Source organism: Dermacentor andersoni, chromosome 9 (assembly GCF_023375885.2).
Source record: "Dermacentor andersoni chromosome 9, qqDerAnde1_hic_scaffold, whole genome shotgun sequence".
NCBI lineage: Eukaryota > Metazoa > Arthropoda > Arachnida > Ixodida > Ixodidae > Dermacentor > Dermacentor andersoni.
In genome coordinates, this window is record NC_092822.1 from 73,317,757 (window position 1) to 73,335,460 (window position 17,704).

General features: G+C 46.0%; 1 protein-coding gene and 1 long non-coding RNA gene across 3 annotated transcripts in view; one reads left to right on the plus strand and one right to left on the minus strand.

Annotated features, from left to right (window-relative positions):
• The window catches only part of LOC126528250 (uncharacterized), a 114,470-nt gene that overhangs the window by 62,898 nt on the left and 33,868 nt on the right, over positions 1 to 17,704 (plus strand). Inside the window, exon 1 of one of the 2 annotated variants that reach the window (XM_050176141.3) lies at positions 15,128 to 15,543. The exons of the other annotated variant lie outside the window; for it this stretch is intronic. Within the exon in view, the coding sequence (XP_050032098.1) occupies positions 15,325 to 15,543 (219 nt within the window). The 5' untranslated portion in view covers positions 15,128 to 15,324. Of the gene's footprint in view, positions 1 to 15,127; positions 15,544 to 17,704 lie in introns of those variants that run through there. 2 annotated transcript variants of the gene reach the window in all.
• LOC140213217 (uncharacterized) lies at positions 1,180 to 3,232 on the minus strand. The gene is made up of 2 exons (XR_011890158.1): positions 3,063 to 3,232; positions 1,180 to 1,880 (listed from the first exon to the last, which is right to left on the minus strand). It is a non-coding gene; the product is annotated as an uncharacterized lncRNA (long non-coding RNA).

Consider the following 17,704-nt stretch of genomic DNA (forward strand, 5'->3'; position numbering starts at 1 on the left):
GTGCGTAGATGGTACATGATTATACGCGAATAAATATTTCTCCTGTAAATATATCAGTCTGCGCTTGCTATTCGTATTCTATTCCTATTTGAAAAAGTTCACATTCGGCCACCTACATCACTTTCATAAAGCTTTTAATAGAGCTATTTCAAGAGTCTTCTTAACAGAGCTTTATTTGTGCGGTTATGCCTCTGTTTTAGGCCGAGATACATACGGGACTGGCCCATCACGCCAATATTCCGGCATCCCCTTGGTGGCACAGCGACCGGTATTGTAACGGTAAAGGAACCACAATGCATTTCTGTGCAAGTTTCTGGCTGGCTTGCAAGTGTGATACTTGGTATCGTGAATTTGAAATTCTGTGCAGATGCAAACACACGATTAGTGGATACACGAAGTGGTAGGTGAGGTAAATACTGCAACATATCTGTGTACGCTCAAATCGAATTCATTACTGGTCATACTGGTTGTACTCCTGTTATGGATGTGAGGCAAGATTTATTTTCTTTTTTTTTTCTTTTTTTACGATGTGTGGCGTGGGGGGGAGTGATAGAAACAGCACCGCAAGTGTGTTTGTGTGTGTCAGCTCATTCTTATTCGCTGTGGCCCCCAGAAAGTAGATTATACCTACATATTAGAAAACTAATTAGAAGAAGCCTTGCATGCGGCCCTTTACTAACAGCTTAAGTGCTCGTGCAGCCTTAGCCGAATCAAAGCCTGCAAGTTCTCGAGAAAATGCCCTTTATAAGAGATCCTGAAATTGGTTACAGTATGGAAATGTCTGGTATGAAACAATTAGCTGTAAAATGCATTTGCGTTCAGAACAATTAACGCCACCCGAAACAGCGTCAGCATTTCTAACCATTAAACTTTCTTTGTCTCCAGCTCCTCTCGACGAGAGGCCTCGAAATCGGCACTTGTAATAGAATTCGCACCACCATGGGAACTTCAAGCTAGGAGCAGAATGCTGCATAAATTTCGCTATTTTGCCATGGGGGCCAAGGTTCAAAAATTGGGAAGTTCACGTTGGAAGTTTTCGAGCATCAGTTTGCTAATACAAATGTGTCCCGCACATTTCCTTTATGTACGCTGCCTCTAATGGCGCTGCCGTAGAAGAAATTACATGTTCGTGTAGGCTGTACTGTCAGTAATTTCCGCAAATATGCAGTAGTACGGAAGTGGCGCGTATAAAATAAATAAACTTGTAGTTCTTTTTATTCCTTCAAATACCTTCGTGGAAATTCGATTCGCATCTTTCCAGGAAGGACGTGAAACATTTCAAGCATGTTTACAACAGAACTGGTAAACTTTTACACAGTAATACCTCCATAAGTATGAACATAGCAGTACTAGTTCGACGAATACAGGGTAGCTGCACGATGAAATTTACAAAACAATGCATGCCATACAACAAAAATTATGAATACATGAAGACTAGCACTAGAGAAGAATAGCGCAAAAACTCCTATCACACTGCCCGCTTAAAAACACATGTAATACAAGTAAATCAAACAACAATCAGGATAGCATTATTTCAATTAATACAAATTAGCATTGAAAGAAAATTTATGTGACGGTGCATAACATTCAACAAAACAAACAAAAAAGAGTAGCCTATGAATGTGCAATGTGGTCAATCAAAGCGCCTGGGGAACGGGAAAAGTCATGACTGTTTTACTTTATAGCAGAGTTTTTTTCTTTTTTAATGAGCGCTAGGCACCCGTTTCGATAAAGTGAATATCGTGTGGGTGCCTTCAACAAGCAGCCGCTTCGTGGCCTTGTCAAAAATGTCCATCTCGACGTAGACGACCTTCTTCCCTGCGTGGGTGATCCTGGAATCCAGGAGGATGACGTCCCCAATCCTTGCGGGTGAGAGGAACCTGGGAGGAATATCGCGGCCCTTGCTTCGTTTTCTTGCAATGTTTCTGAGGGCATTAGTCTTTCTTTCAAGCGTCCTATCAGAGTCGCCAAGCTTTCACTGCATCGCGCTCCATACAGGCGATTGTTTCTTGCTTCCAGAGTGTTGTCATCGCTTGCCTAAGTCATTCTCGGATGTACAGAGTCGCCCACGCTTATGTGGGGGAAATATGTGAGAGAGAACATGGTGCTCATAGCGATTCAGGCTCCGCATTAAGCCATGCGATACAAGTGTTCAGAATTATATGTCATATCATAAGAAGCCAACAGATACTGATACCAAGGATAACATAGGGAAAATTACTCGTGCTCAATAAATGAAATAAAGAAACTATAAATTAATGGAAGTTAATGTGGATGAAAAAACAACTTGCCGCAGGTGGGAGCCGAATCCACAACCTTCGCATTTCGCGTGCGATGCTCTACCAATTGAGCTACCGCGGCGCCGTTTCCCCATCCGCTTTCTTGGGTATTTATGTGTCCTAGTAGAACCCTGGGAGTGTTAGCCAGCGCCCCCACTCACAGACCTTGGCGGCGGACGTGGTGCGTCCTTTTTGCCGCAGGCGTCACGCGAACGTCATCTTTTTGGGTGAAGGCAACTGGTCAATAAACCCACATATGCTACCTGAAGGCATCCATGTTGCCGGCAACACCCTACTCTGGGGCTAACGGAAAGGGGAACAGACAGACGGACATAGTGAATACTATGGTCACGCGGGAGAATGCCCAAGTAGACCAGAAACGGCCACTCAAGCTGATGCAATTCTAGAACTCTGTGTAGTGCAAGAATAACTTTTTCCTCAAACCATGGCCGCATTCGTCGTCCATATGGAAATATTGTGGACACCTGTGCCTCCCGAAAGTATCGCTTGCTCCCTGGCTTTTGAGCATTAAACACAGGTCCGTTTAGAACGGTTCCTTGCTCTTATACCTCAATGTCGCTAAGAAAACGCACATCTAATAATGCGGCTGGACAGCTGGTCGTTATGTAGCATACGTTAACTTCTAACTTGGGTGTGACGGAAAGACTAGAGCGTTTAGATGGGGTTAGAAAGCCTAAATACCAGCTCGAATGCTTGTACTTATTCTTCCTAGATTATGTTCGAGGTGAACGGCCCATTGCACTTGCTGTGTAATCCAAATACCTCGCTGTCAAGTTCAGGCTGACGAACGGTGCATCTTGGTCGTACAACGTGCAAGCGGTTGCCCACGTGTACATGTCCATGAGGGCGAATACCATGCCACTGTGAAGAGTGCCGTGCAGGTCACAATGCTGCTTCTCCAGCCGAAGCTCGTACTGTACCTCGCCATCACGCGTCGAAGCCACGGGCTTCACCTGCACGGTTTGTGGAAGCGGCTGAGGTAATAAGGACACACTAAGCGAAAGGATTAATTCGAGCGACATTGAAAGATTAAGGATTTTGTAACAACTAATCTATCATTCATTGCGAAGCATCGCTTTTGTAAGCGAGAAAATGAATGACGAAAAAGACGTAAAAACGGCAAATACCGAGTGGCACACAGCCAAGGGCACGGCCTAGTGAACCTAGTGAACCAAGTCCGCATAAGAGAGGTTCATTGAAGAGTGCTACATACCCAATCGAGCATATCCACTGGCATCTACCCATGTCAAAGGCCCAAAGTTTAGATGGCCCTACCTTCAGGATCGGCACAAATTCTTATACTGCATATCTTCGGCATCCGCCCTTAAGAACGACCATGTAGTCGCTACAGGAAACAAGGTTGAGCATGCCAAGAATGCTTTGTAGTGAATGGCTTACCTTGTCAACGAATTCATTTGTGTACTTCAGCTTCTTGAGTATGTCAATAATAAAGCGACCTGCGCGCTGCATGCCCGTTGTGTCGGCCAAACTTTTACAGTCGTCTGCTCACCGACACGCCGTTGCTTCTACCCTAGTGCGAACAGTCTGAAACACATGCGCGCATGTGCAGAGCGCAGGTGGAGCGTCAAACTGAGCATCGCTTGCGAGCGGATGTGGAGGCTCAATCGCGGTCATGTCACTCTTAGTGCCGGCAAGTGACAAGCGCTAGTAAACTAGATGCAGCTGCAAGCGTCAGCCGTATATGAGTTGATGTGCTGTGCGTGGACTCTACGGATAAACAGTCTCGTATAAAGACGTGTCAATCTGTCCTGTAATGTTGAAAAATATTTACTTCAGCCAAATGCAGGCACAGTGTCAGACAAAGGAGGAATGGACTCTTCCACTCCACCTCCACACAATGCGACAAAGCAAAAAAAGAAGAGGAAAAGATAAGGGAAAACAAAAGTCCAAATATGTGATGAACGTATTAACAGTACAGCGTGCAGTGCGCATTCAAAAGGGATTGGAGTCTCCAGGTGGTTTTAGAAAGTTCAGCATGACCCCAGTAAATCTTCGTCTAGGATCCCACTATGTTCTCTCCTCTTCGAGATCAGTCACCCATTCGGCTTAAGGCAGTAAACAAGGACTGGGCTGTGTCTTGAAAAGGAGGGTGCTGGCAGATGTTTGAAGCGTCGTGGCGTGATCATAAATACTGTTTGCTTTTGGTATGTGGTTTTCGAAGCGCAGTTGCCAGCCAAACCCATGAGACTAGTAGTGCCACAAGAAATTTTTTTTTTCTTCGCAGCCAAAGCATTTAGCCGGAAATGAATAGTAGGACATGCGTGCGCCCGTTTCGCCAATGTAACGCATTAGGCAATTTCATGTTGCAGAATTTTCTTACAAAACCGGGAAATTATTTTCTGAGGCTGCATTTTTCAGATTTCTTGCTCTCGACTGTACTTTCTGCAGTACCAGTAAAAGCAAATAGAATTTCCTATCATGAGCCACCCTTCAAATATCTGCCAAGTATGTTGCCTGGCACGCTTAGGTGCCATATGTCTTGCGCCCCTGCTAACCGTAGCCAAGTGATTCGACGAAAAAAGAATAATAAGAACACAAGGTGAAAGGTACAATAATAAAATTCGTTGTATTCAGTCGTCAAAGGTATGAGACTGAAAACTGTAGGCCTTCAAATTGTTCTTTGCACCGAGGTATTTCTTTTTTCATTGGACAGCTTGGGCACCCTTAGTTCGAACAGCCGGTATATACATAGGCCTCTGTCAAGCATAGGTGGTCTACGTATGCATGTACATACCGCCTACGTTTATTAGCAGGTAAATGAAATCTGTCGGTGCTGTTCGACGGGCTCAAAAAGACACTACCCGGGATCTGTAGTACTCCTATGTTTCATTTTCACAATCACTGTCTGTACCCTTATTAACTAGCGGGTGAATGAGCGAGCCAGTTTAAGAACGAACGAAGGAACGAAGGAACGGCCACATTACGAAACCAAACGAAATGATACGAAGGAACGAAACCAAACGAAACGATACGAAACTGGTAGGAAACAACAGGAAAGCAATGCAGCGCACCGACTCTAAACGAACTTAACGCCTACCGCATTTAACGCCAGTGAGCAAGACAGTGTTGCTTGAAGTGTTGCACGACATTAAATAGACAATTACTGTCTGTTGCTAGTGCTGTCGATATACCAGATGGAGCACTAAGGGGGGGGGGGGGGGGGGGAGTAAGGGGTTCAGCGCGTCTCTCGGCAGAACAGCTGCGTGCAGATTGTAAGCACCTTGCTTTGTTGCTTGCCTATCAGCCGTGTGTGTTGGCTCTGTCGTAGTCTTTTGATAAGCTGCAGCCTTTATATTAGCTTTAGTCCCTTTCCATGCAAAAGATATAAAAAAACTGAAGCACAGTCATGCAGTGCTAGTTCAATGTTTGAACGCGATCTGATCCGTATTCGACACTGAGAAATGAGAGAAAAGATAGGAAGGAGACCATAAATTAATGGCGTACGCCCATAGTTCAGTGACGACCAGTGGTCGAAAAAGAAAATCGTGCTGCAACGAACATTTGATGGCATTGAAAAACAGAATTCTAAGTGATTCGTTATTTCATGAAATCGAAAAATGGCGTGACACTGTGGATTACGGAAGATGCATAACACAAGCGCAGAACAACCATGATGAATTGACAGCAACTGGAGTAAATTTATATAACAGAGCTGGGCGAATATCCAAAGTTTCGAATACGAATCGGCTATTGCACAGGTACTGTCAGGTACTATCCCAATTCAAAAGCAAACGTTGAGGTATTTGCGAATATTTAAAACTAACCAAATAGTTCGCAAAAACCGACCCATAGAGTCTTGTCACTGTTCTTTGCCTTCTAAACACTGTTGCAAATTATCAGAAGTGAAACAACCACAAATGGTTTCGAACTAACACAGAAACAAAATGGATAATGCATGTTTTGTTTTCGATTTCGCGTCGGAAGCCTATATGACAGCGTACGAGTTTTGCTTGTGGTCTGTGATTCTCACTTTCTTGCGGTCTATCTGCGCTACGACCAGCGGTGTTTTTCTTGCAACGCGCCCCTTTACTTGTGTTTACAGTGCACATGTCCTTGAGCTGCCTCTTTCTTTTTTCTGCGAAAGAATCAAGTGGCCCATCCAGAGAAAAAGTCGGTGTCGGTAGCAATGAAACGACACGTAAATTCTCATTGGCGATGACGTCCCGTCACGTGCGCGCCTCGACGGGGCAGAGCGGGGGAAAGGGTACACCTGCTTCAATGGCGTGCCAGGCATTGCGCGAGGGGAGAGGGAATTGCCGCAACGCCACGTCACTCTCGCTGCCGGAAACCTGTGTTATCCTAACGTTCCTTGTCCGCGCCTCGGTAATCGCTATAAAGAGATCGACGTATTAGAAAACAATAAATTGTAAAGAAAAACGTTGGCGGTAGTGAGTTCCGAACCTAAGGCGAGTGTCTTACCCGTCGTACTAGACCAGCGCCTCCTAAATAGCAGGCCTATGCACTTGGCTTTACGACATCCTGCTTGCTACTCGGACCGAAATTTCGATAGCCAATCCCGGCGTGACGAAATCGGTGACGTCAGAATCACCGCGCTCACTCGGTAGCGTCCTCGTTAGATTCTATGGCAGTCAGACAAGGTAACACGATGTCACGGACCATAGTGCACAGGCTTTGCGCGACAAGCGTTTGAACGCGCTCACTATTCCGCGAGGAGTTCATAAAGCGAATGACCGTTCAGCTGCTTTCAGTCTGGCATTATTACATTCGCGTTCATGACTCATAAGAAATGCTTAGGTGTCCTGGGATTGTTTTCTGTACTAGTCAGTACGGCCGCGCCACCTAATTGTGCAGAAATAAATATTCCTGACGTAAACGCATACATGCGCCCGCGTTTGACTATGCCATATTCGGTTGGATATTCAATACTTGCTATTCGCATTCGATTCCATAATCAGAAAACTCGATACTCGCCCACCTCTAATATATACATGGCATCTATATGTGCATTCGTTTGAGGGCAGCTTTAGGTGTCTTGACGAGCACCAGTCGCCATGTCAAAGCGTTGGCTCCCACAATATTCCTTCTTCATCCACGGTCCATTTCAAACCTCATTCATCCTGTAAGCTTGTGTCGTGCCTTCTTAACTTGCCATTTCCACAGTTCGAACCTGCACGCTGTTTATACGCATATTAGTCCGATGAGTAAATTTTAAGCCCCTTTATTCCTCTTATTCTTCCGGCACTTTAAGAAAACACGGTATCCCACTTGTGATAACGCTTGCAGTTACGTTTGAGTCACGCTTATCGCTTTCGTAATCGCCAACCTCGTATTCGACACTGCTCTGCAAACTGCATATTTGAGATTCCAGCTATTGAAAGGGCTTTTAATGGCTGGGCAGTTACTGGCGCTTTTCCAAATGTTTTCCTCTTTTCTTTATCCGGACGTCATTCCAATGAGAATATGCGACGCACTGGGAAATTTGCTGCCTGTAGGAATAAAATATCTGCGGTCTTTAAACTTGCCTAATTCAAGGCTGTCGCGAATCTTCTGTCGCAGATCAAACTGTTTTCTCGCTTTTTCCAGCTAGCAGTTTCTTCTTGGCAAACTGACTCGATTAGGCTCAGTGTGGCACATGCGGTGCTCGGAATATCCTGTCAGTCGCGCTTAATGGACGTGTCTGCCACTTTATTACTGCTGGTTTGTGCTTCGTTCTAGCCCAATCCTTCTTCTTTTCTTTTTTAACATGACGGTTCGTAAAAGCTAGATGAAAAAAGCACCTTCTTTAACCTAATATAAACAAAAGCGTGTTTCTTGCGCGATATAATTGAAGATGCAATGCAATGGCCTTCAAATTCTGCTGATTCGAATTTTTCATTCATATTTTCGTTTCTTTATTCTTTGGCCAAGGCGGCCGCATTTCGATGGGGGCGAAATGCGAAAACACCCGTGTACTTAGATTTAAGTGTGCGTTAAAAACCCCAGGTGGTCTAAATTTCCGGAGCCCTCCACTACGGCGTGCCTCATAATCAGAAAGTAGTTTTGGCACGTGAAACCCCATCATTTCTTTTTATTCGTTCCTCATTTCATATGGCCGTACCGAACAAATTATTTTCGCGCACACCACCTAGAGTTTTCAAAAAGTATTACATATTGTATATCTCATATATATATATATATATATATATATAATGTTTGAAAGAAAAGTTAGAAGTTCTTTGTTTTACCGGCTTTTGCGTGGCGTCATTTAAGACCCCTGACTAGACCCTGGACATGAGTCTATTCTGTCTAGACTATTGTTTTTTTTTTTTTTAATACGAAAGCGTAATAATACGCTCCCTTTAAGAAAGTGGGCTTGCTATGTCCGTGCTGTGCGTTATGCAGACGATGTCAATGCGTGTCCTAAACTCATTTCTCTCCCTAAAATCTAGGAAAGTTATTGCTTTGACACTGTCGCTGGGACTTCTTTTTGTTCTAATGCATGAATATATAGCACAATGTAAAAAGAATAATAAATCCACCGCCGAGATAGTCGTAAACCTGAGGGCAATGCATTAGCATTACGTCGCAAGTCTTTCAGGTCCCGGACGCATTAATTGAACCGCGTTCATAACATTGCAGAGTGTTGTAGAAGAGTTCACTCGACACACGTCCCACCTCTTCGAAGATCAAAGTGCCCCTGACGGTGGTATGGAGCAGACCAACCTCAGTTCCGCTAGGTATGTGTCAGTGGAGCATAGAATCACAGTACCCGGCACAGGATTAGTTCAAAGAGTCGAAGCTTGTAGGAAAATTAACAGGACCTTACTTACGTTTCTCCCGGGACAGGCTTTTATCAAGAGTGCGATTGCAAGCCCACGGAGTTCAATTCATACATATGTCTCTGTAAAAAAAATAAAAATGCCAGAAGGAGAGAATAAAAACGTGAATACAATCTTTACGAACTCGCGAGCACACAGTGGCGTTATACTTAGAGAAAAAAACTCAGTCTATGATGACATGTTAACGAAGAGTGTGCGAGGGGTCGCAGCTGCCAGGAAAGCGTTTCTTTTGTTCTTTGTTTGAAGTCGCTGCAACTTTTGTGCGACCTCGATGACGGTCAATATACCCCCAGCTGGTTGTAGGACACCTGTACTGCGACCTCCACTGACCTCTGAGTTGAACCAACTGGGTTCCATTGCATTCTTTGCACGAGGGGTGTCCTTTGTGTCTGAGGGAAAGCTGTTTGTTACAAAAAGTATATGCATGTGTGAAAAGTAAATTGAAATATATATCAAAACTGATATGACAAGGGGAACTAATAAACGTGGACGTAACAGCAACGCGCGAAGAATTTCTAATGACTGTTGCCGCAATAAACATCTCAGTTCGTAAACGCGCCATATATGTCATACATGAGCGTTAGGAAGTACATAAGGCAACCAGCAAAAATAATCAAAGGTGCACCAAACTGACGTTTCGGCCGCCCAATCATGTGCAAAACTAAAAGAGAAAGGTTGGCAACCATGGCAGCTAGAAAAGCACGTGCACACATTTTGGCATCACACCGACCAAAAGTGGTGGGGTTATATGTAACGTGAAATAATAATTAGAGGCCACGTGTGGGTTATTCCAAAACTGCCTACCTGGTTTGCTTTCCTGCGTTTTTTTTTTCACAATGCCACTGTATGTGCGCGCAAGTTTGCATTTACGGTTGTTTTCGTTGACTTTGACATGAGTCAATGCGCGTGTTGGTATTCATGACGCCACTAAATGCACGAGTTCTTGCGCTCATAGACGCTCTCTTTTTTAAAATATATTGCCAATGTCTGTACTCGTAAGCTCGTAAAGTTTGTATACACGTTTTTGTTTTCTCTCTCTCACCTATTTTTTAATTCATAAATTGAGCATTGAGTGTTTGCAGTCGCACTGCTGATGAAGGCCAGATCCCGACCGAAACGTCAGAAAAGTCCTGTTACTCTTCCTACGCGCTTCTATTCTTTAAACTACATATATTGCTAGCGCTTTAAAAAGTTCAATTAAGCTACTAGCTCCGCACCTTCCAAGATCGGCAACAGCGTCTTTGCAAAATTGTTTTCAGATAGGACAGGCTTCAGTCCAGCATACTCACCCGTCGCGTTCCTGCGCTCTCCAGCAAGAACTGAAATCTGGCCTCTGCCGGAAAACACTCGCTTTGATTCCCCATGCGTCTGCTTTCTTCCCCGTAGCCTCAACCGTGCGCTGGAAAGATCTCTTCGGAGGCTTCTGACTATAGTGACCATCGGTCACCTGCCCTTGGCGTTACACAAAAGACGACCGAAGAACGAGACCCAACTGCTCGGCTCCTGTAACAACGTCAGCTGCTGAACACCTGCTTTGCATGCGCCCTGCAATGCGAAACTGGAATGCGAGCTTATGTTCTTACGGCCACCGAAGCATCAGCTTTCACGCTGGGCAAGTAGTGGGCGGTTTAGAGCAACACGCAGACTCGGAGAGCGGCGGCGCCTGTGCGTGTATCTCGGGAGCCACCCTGATAGGCATTACTGCAGCGCCCGCGGAAGACGATGTGTGCATAGCAAAGAAATTGTGCGTATGAAAGTGATGGTGCCCACGGTGAAGGTCTGCGGCTGTTGCGGCAAATGATTTCAGAGCTGCAGAAAGCACCGAAGTCTGCCGATATTTTCTGGCCTCAGCCGTTGTATATGATTGCATGTATTCTGCATAATTTTTTTTTGTTATCGCTGTAGCTTTATTAGAGTAACGATTTCTCGTTCTCGATTTGCTACGCATGCGGACAAAAGATATGGGAACATCCAAATTGTTTTGCAGTGACGTCTGCGGTGTGCAGGAGTCCGGTCTGTTGCGACGCCGTGGACCCTGGCAAGTGGGGCTCGGACATTCCTTCGCTTTACCGCGCGTGTCGTGATCGTATGCGCGAATGGGGGAATTCGACGAGTGAGCCGACGCCGTGCACTTGGACCTAGGATTTCTGGTCTGGGAAACGTTCTGCTTAACCGCAGGCATCACGTATCACGTGAACTTGGGAGCCGGAAACTGGCAAATAAACCCACTACAACGGAAGTACAAGCACTAACTCTGAATTATTTTGCAGATTTTCAAAGGTGATCAAAATGTATTCAGGCGAGCAGAGTGTCATCGAACGCACAAGAAGGACACAATTTGGCAGCGCGCTCGGTTTTTAAAGGGATGTTGACCGTTTCCTCGGCTCAACAGTTTAATTCCCTAATATCCCAGAAAAAATAACTATGATTTGAAGAACGTATAAGATATTTCTTTTTTCCAAATTTTTATCTAGAATAATTACCTTAATCGGCGGCCCGATGTATATCGCAACGATATCGAGAACCTTGTAGCCGCTGTCACCTTGCGCCGGAATTTTCATCCGTAGTGGTTGAGCGAAATTCGACGAAAAAGCAGGCAAGCAAAAATAGATGGTGGTCTTTTTTGTGGGAAAATAAATGCCGTCGCTGTAGATGTATTCAGAGACGGAAGGATCGCTGAATTCTGCTGTCTTTTTTTCGAAGCGTGTTACGTGGCGAAAGCGACCAAGGAATGTTGCAATACTGCTGCGACAAGTTTGTGGCAGGACGCAGTAAACCCTGAGGTATAGCAAAAATAAAACACCAATGCAAAGCAGCGAGATGAATGTTCGTTTCGAAATTTCAGTCATATTCTGGGTGGGTAGTATTACGATATGCTCAAGCGATGCTCAAGAAATGAGCCGCCGCGAGAACGACGACGAAGTTGGTCGGTGCGCTTGGCGCGAGCGAGTGTCAGCCTGGCTGCCTGGCTCCAGTGTAAATAGCCTGTAAATAGCCTCTTCTGTCTGTGTCTTTCCACACGCAACATTCTGGTGGAGGTGCGGGGTACTGGCAGATTGCTGTTGACGATATGGACCGCGAAAAAACCGCGTTCATCACACCTGACGGCCTATACCAATTTAAAGTAATGCCGTTTGGATTATGCAACGCCCCTGCCACCTTCGAGCGTATGATGGACTCTTTGCTCCAAGGTTTCAAATGGTCCACATGCCTCTGCTACCTCGACGACGTCATCGTCTTCTCGCCAACGTTCGACACTCACCTTGAACGTCTCACAACTATACTTGATGTATTTCGAAAGGCGAAGCTGCAACTTAACTCGTCCAAATGTCGTTTTGGCCACCGGCAAATTACTCTTCTGGGCCATCTCGTTGATGCTTCCGGAGTACAGCCTGATCCCGATAAAACTCGCGCTGTCAGAGAGTTTCCGGTCCCGAAGACAGCCGCAGACGTTCGAAGTTTTGTAGGGCTATGCTCGTACTTTCGTCGTTTTATTCAAGATTTTGCGGCAATTGCTAGACCCCTCACTAATCTTTTGAAGAAAGGCGTACAATTCTCGTGGGGTACTGCAGAAGCCGCCGCCTTCTCTCGTCTCGTTACTCTTCTCTCCTCACCACCCATTCTCGCCCACTTCGACCCTGATGCCCCTACAGAATTGCGTACAGATGCCAGCGGTCATGGCGTAGGTGCCGTCTTAGCACAGCGTCAGCGTGGCCAGGATCGCGTAATTGCTTATGCGAGCCGCCTCCTCACACCATCGGAGCGCAACTATTCCATTACGGAACGAGAATGCCTTGCTGTAGTCTGGGCGGTTGCGAAGTTCCGTCCTTACCTTTACGGTCGCCCTTTTTCCGTAGTAACTGACCATCATGCTCTCTGCTGGCTCTCTTCGCTAAAAGATCCTACAGGTCGGCTTGGTCGCTGGGCTTTGAGGCTACAAGAATTTTCATATTCCGTGGTGTACAAGAGTGGCCGCCTGCACCAAGACGCCGACAGCTTGTCGCGTTACCCTGTTGACGACTCTGACTCCCCTAATATTGCCAGTGCTTCTTGCGTATTCTCGGTATCCCAGCTGCTTCATTTCGCCGACGAGCAACGCCGTGACACCTACATCAGAGCACTCATCGACCGTTTTGAGCACTCTCCGGCCGATGCTACTCTACGCCTCTTCGTCCTCCGCGACGGTACTCTGTACCGTCGTAACCTTCATCCGGACGGCTCTGAGTTCCTGCTTGTAGTACCTAAACACCTCCGCTCCATCGTTATAGAAGAGCTCCACGACGCACCAACGGCAGGACATCTCGGCGTATCTCGAACCTATGACCGTGTACGTCGCCGTTTTTTCTGGCCTGGTCTTGCCCGTTCCGTACGACGTTACGTCGCCGCTTGTGAAGTTTGCCAACGACGCAAGAAGCCTTCCCAGCTCCCCGCTGGTTACCTGCAGCCGCTCGACATTCCTGCCGAGCCCTTTCATCGTGTCGGCTTAGACCTTCTTGGCCCATTTCCGGAATCTACATCAGGAAACAAGTGGATTGCAGTCGCGGTGGACTACGCGACGCGCTACGCCGTAACCCGTGCTCTTCCGACCAGTTGCGCAACTGATGTTGCGGACTTCCTCCTACATGATATTATTTTGATGCATGGTGCTCCGCGTCAATTGCTAACAGACCGTGGCCGTACGTTTTTGGCCAAAGTCATCGACGACATCATGCGTGCCTGCTCAATACGTCACAAATTTACCACCTCCTACCATCCCCAAACGAACGGCCTCACTGAGCGCTTGAACCGCACCCTTACAGACATGCTATCCAAATACGTTTCCGACGACCACCGTGACTGGGACCTGGCTCTACCTTACATTACCTTTGCATATAACTCTTCCCGTCTCGAAACTGCTGGCTTTTCCCCGTTTTACCTCTTGTATGGCCGCGAACCAACGCTACCACTGGACACTGTGCTTCCGTCCGCCACAGCTTCAACTAGCGCTTATGCCCGTGATGCAATCGCCCATGCTGACCACGCTCGCCAACTTGCGCGCAGTCGTCTACAAGTGTCCCAAGACAAGCAGAAGCGACGCTACGACCTCCGTCACCGTGATGTCCATTTTGTGCCCGGCAGCCTCGTGTTGCTTTGGTCACCTTCGCGTAAAGTTGGCCTATGTGAAAAACTCCTTTCTTGTTACACAGGCCCATATCGCGTGCTCCGCCAAGTGACCGATGTCACCTATGAAATCGTTTTATCTACGCCCACTACGTCCTCCGCTGTGACAACCAGGGACATCGTCCACGTCGCCCGACTCAAGCCCTACAACTCTCCACGCGCCTTGGATATTTAACAGCACCGTGACGGTGCTTTTGCCGCCGGGGGGTAGTATTACGATATGCTCAAGCGATGCTCAAGAAATGAGCCGCCGCGAGAACGACGACGAAGTTGGTCGGTGCGCTTGGCGCGAGCGAGTGTCAGCCTGGCTGCCTGGCTCCAGTGTAAATAGCCTGTAAATAGCCTCTTCTGTCTGTGTCTTTCCACACGCAACAGTATTTACAACCAAGACGTTAGCGGCCATAAAATAAATATTATCCAATAGGCAGCCATATTTCTAACACAAGAATAAGCAGCTGCGACGGCTTCCCTTTACGGCTTTGAGACGAGCATTTCTTTTAACAAAATGACAAAGAGAGTGAGAGATGGAAGGAAACGACAGTAGAGCAGCCAAGGCAATAACTTCAAAACGAGAGCTCAAACTGGCCGGCGTCGATGCGTTCGTAAATACGTAAACCTACTACGCCAAACATTCCCTTGTGCCTGAATGCTCTCGGAGCACCTTACAGGCGCGGCCTTTAAATGTAACGACTTTTCATGGTCCGCCGGTCGTTAAAGGAACGCATTCGCAGCCGACGATAGTTCGACGTGCTTTTCGGTTCAAACTCGTGGCTATTCAGATTCTCTCTTGGAGGAAGGACGATCCACTCGGTCTCCATCTCGCTCTAGGCCAGAGAAGACGGGGAGAGAGAGGGAGAGAAGGTATTGCGGAAACATTCGCCGAGGCAAACGTTATCTCCGGTTAGCAGCCTGCACGCGATTTGAGACGAGTGTAAGGCTCCTCCTGGAGAAAAGGAAAACAGAAACGTTGGGGATTAGCCGAGCAGAAAAGCAGAGCTAGAACTGGTCATTAGATAGACGTAATATTGCCGCCTTGAGAAGTTGTGGAAAATAGCTTGGTGTGAATGGCCGCGCTGGCAGCTTTTGTGGAGAAAGCCGCTTCGCGAGCGTCGTGCTGGCTTGTGCTTTTAATGCTGCTACCTTCTCCGTCGACGTGTGAGGACGAGCCCCCGACGACTTCGACTACTTCGACCGAGGGCACCTCTACTTCGCCTAGCCCTAAAGGCGACGTCAGCGCTCCGGCCGCCAGTCATCTGGACAACGAAGCTTCGTCCTTACCAAGGGTACACCGTGGTGTTTCGTGGGTCTCGCTTCGGGGTATCGGTTGTCACTGGGGAAACAAACCTCCAATGTAGGTCAGCTGCTTCAACATGAGGAGTTGCTTATGCGTGACGGTGGACGAAGGCGCGGTAAAACTGTCCAGGAACCACACCAGTGCCCACTCGCTGTGACTTCTTTCGAGAAAGCCACAGATGTACCCAGAAACGCCTCATTGCACCATGTTTCGAAGAAATGTGAAGCCATAAATACTTTCGACTTCCTTGCACTGTACAGTTACGGATATTATGTTACCACAGGATATGAAATGCCAGTGTTCACATTCAATTCTATAGGGTAGGTCTCAAGCTTTAACAATTAGCCGGGAAAGTTAGTAGGAGATACAGCAACAGTGGATATTAGCAATTAATTTGGGTGAATGCTCCGCGGGGTGCCTTAAGGCATTAAATGTTCTGTAATTACAGCACTTTCAAGTTATTTGTCCTCCAAATATGCTTCAAAATGTATTGATGTTCGACGTCATCCTTTTCCAGTGGGAAAACGACACGCTTAGCAATGATGTACTTGAGCAAGCATTTGTCGACGTTTATCTCAAACCTAGTGCTAGTCAGAATCTTGCTTCTTGTTGGTTGTGTACTGAAAATCGAGAAGCTCAATTGACTAGTTCTGCAGTTGTAACACGTACATTGTGATTACTCATGAAATCGCAACTTGCCCGTTTTAGTTGATAAGAACACCTGTTGGCAACTATCACGCAGTGCCTAGCTCTAAATGCCGGGAATAAAGTGTCATCGAACAAATAGAATTTTCTTTAATTTTTCCTTTGGCATATTTGGAGCATGCAGCTTCGTGGGTGAAGGCAGGTTACGTGGCCTGGCAAAATTTGGTCCCTTCTCTAAACTTATGGAAAACTACGTTTGAGTTATTGTTCACAATGAGAATAAACATCTAAATTAGAATGTAACAGCAAGAATCTTGTAAAACAAGTATGTAAGGAAAGCTTAGACTGACAAACAAGATCTCATGCTCGATAACAGGCGCAACGTTCATTTGTGCCGTGTTGCAGCGATATTTTTCCAATGAAAACGGTGAATGACATTAAACGTCAGCGCATGGAAACTTTGCGAGCTTTAAGAGTGTTCTAAGCGTGGAAAGACAATCAGCTACCTTATTGAGACGAGATCGCTGAATACAAAGTTACTGTTATAAAACAAGGGAATATATAATGATATCTTTATCACTCTGGCATTTTCGAATCACAGCAAGGAAATTGATTGTTTCATGTAAGTGACGGCTGAAGAGGCGAGAGTACGCGTTTCCGATGAATCTCACTCATTTATTTATTTATTTATTTATTTATTTATTTATTTATTTATTTAGTGCTTTCATGTCAATAATTTAGATGCCTAGTGTATATTCGAAATCAAGCGCGCGTTCTGTCGGCGAGCGTACGACCGTTGTATATGCTATTTTAATTGAATTGTCAGCCAAGTATAAGTTGCATTTTATGTAGCCAACTTTGTTAAATGTTGCTCTGCTTATGGTATAAATAGGCTCGTTTTGCTTTCCAATGTGCTTGGAGGTATTTGGGTGCTGATTCACTTTGAATGGTGATATCCGCAACATCGTATAGGTCCTGGGTTCAGAGTTTTTGCACTGGTAAACGCCATGGCCATTGTTTCGGAAATATGTTTATTTGGCACTGCTTACACCAAAATGCAATTTTATTATTGTCTATTCCTAACTTTTTCATATCTGCAATTCGGCATGGTTATTCTCCTGTAAATGAAACACTTTTCCGCGAACAATAATACAATTAAAGTTAGTGTTTCCTGTGTCATTTATACAGACTAGAAACAAGACTTATCCAAGCACTAAGCCTTGTTGTATATCGGACTCGATCTGCCCCGAACAGGACGCCCTGCTACTTTGTAGCCTGTGTGAGAGACCTATAGACGTATACATGTGGGTCCTGTGATGAAGCCCCTCTTGGAAACGGCTCATCGATTAAAGGTCCCGAATGTCGGCTGTATATTAAGTTCGTAAGCGTAGAATTTCACAGCTCAAGGAAATCACGAGTACAGTGGATGTACATTTATCACGTGAGATGGAGGCCCTAAGTATTCTTGCTTAGCTCAGTCACTGAGTTGATGGAGTTGGGGAGCA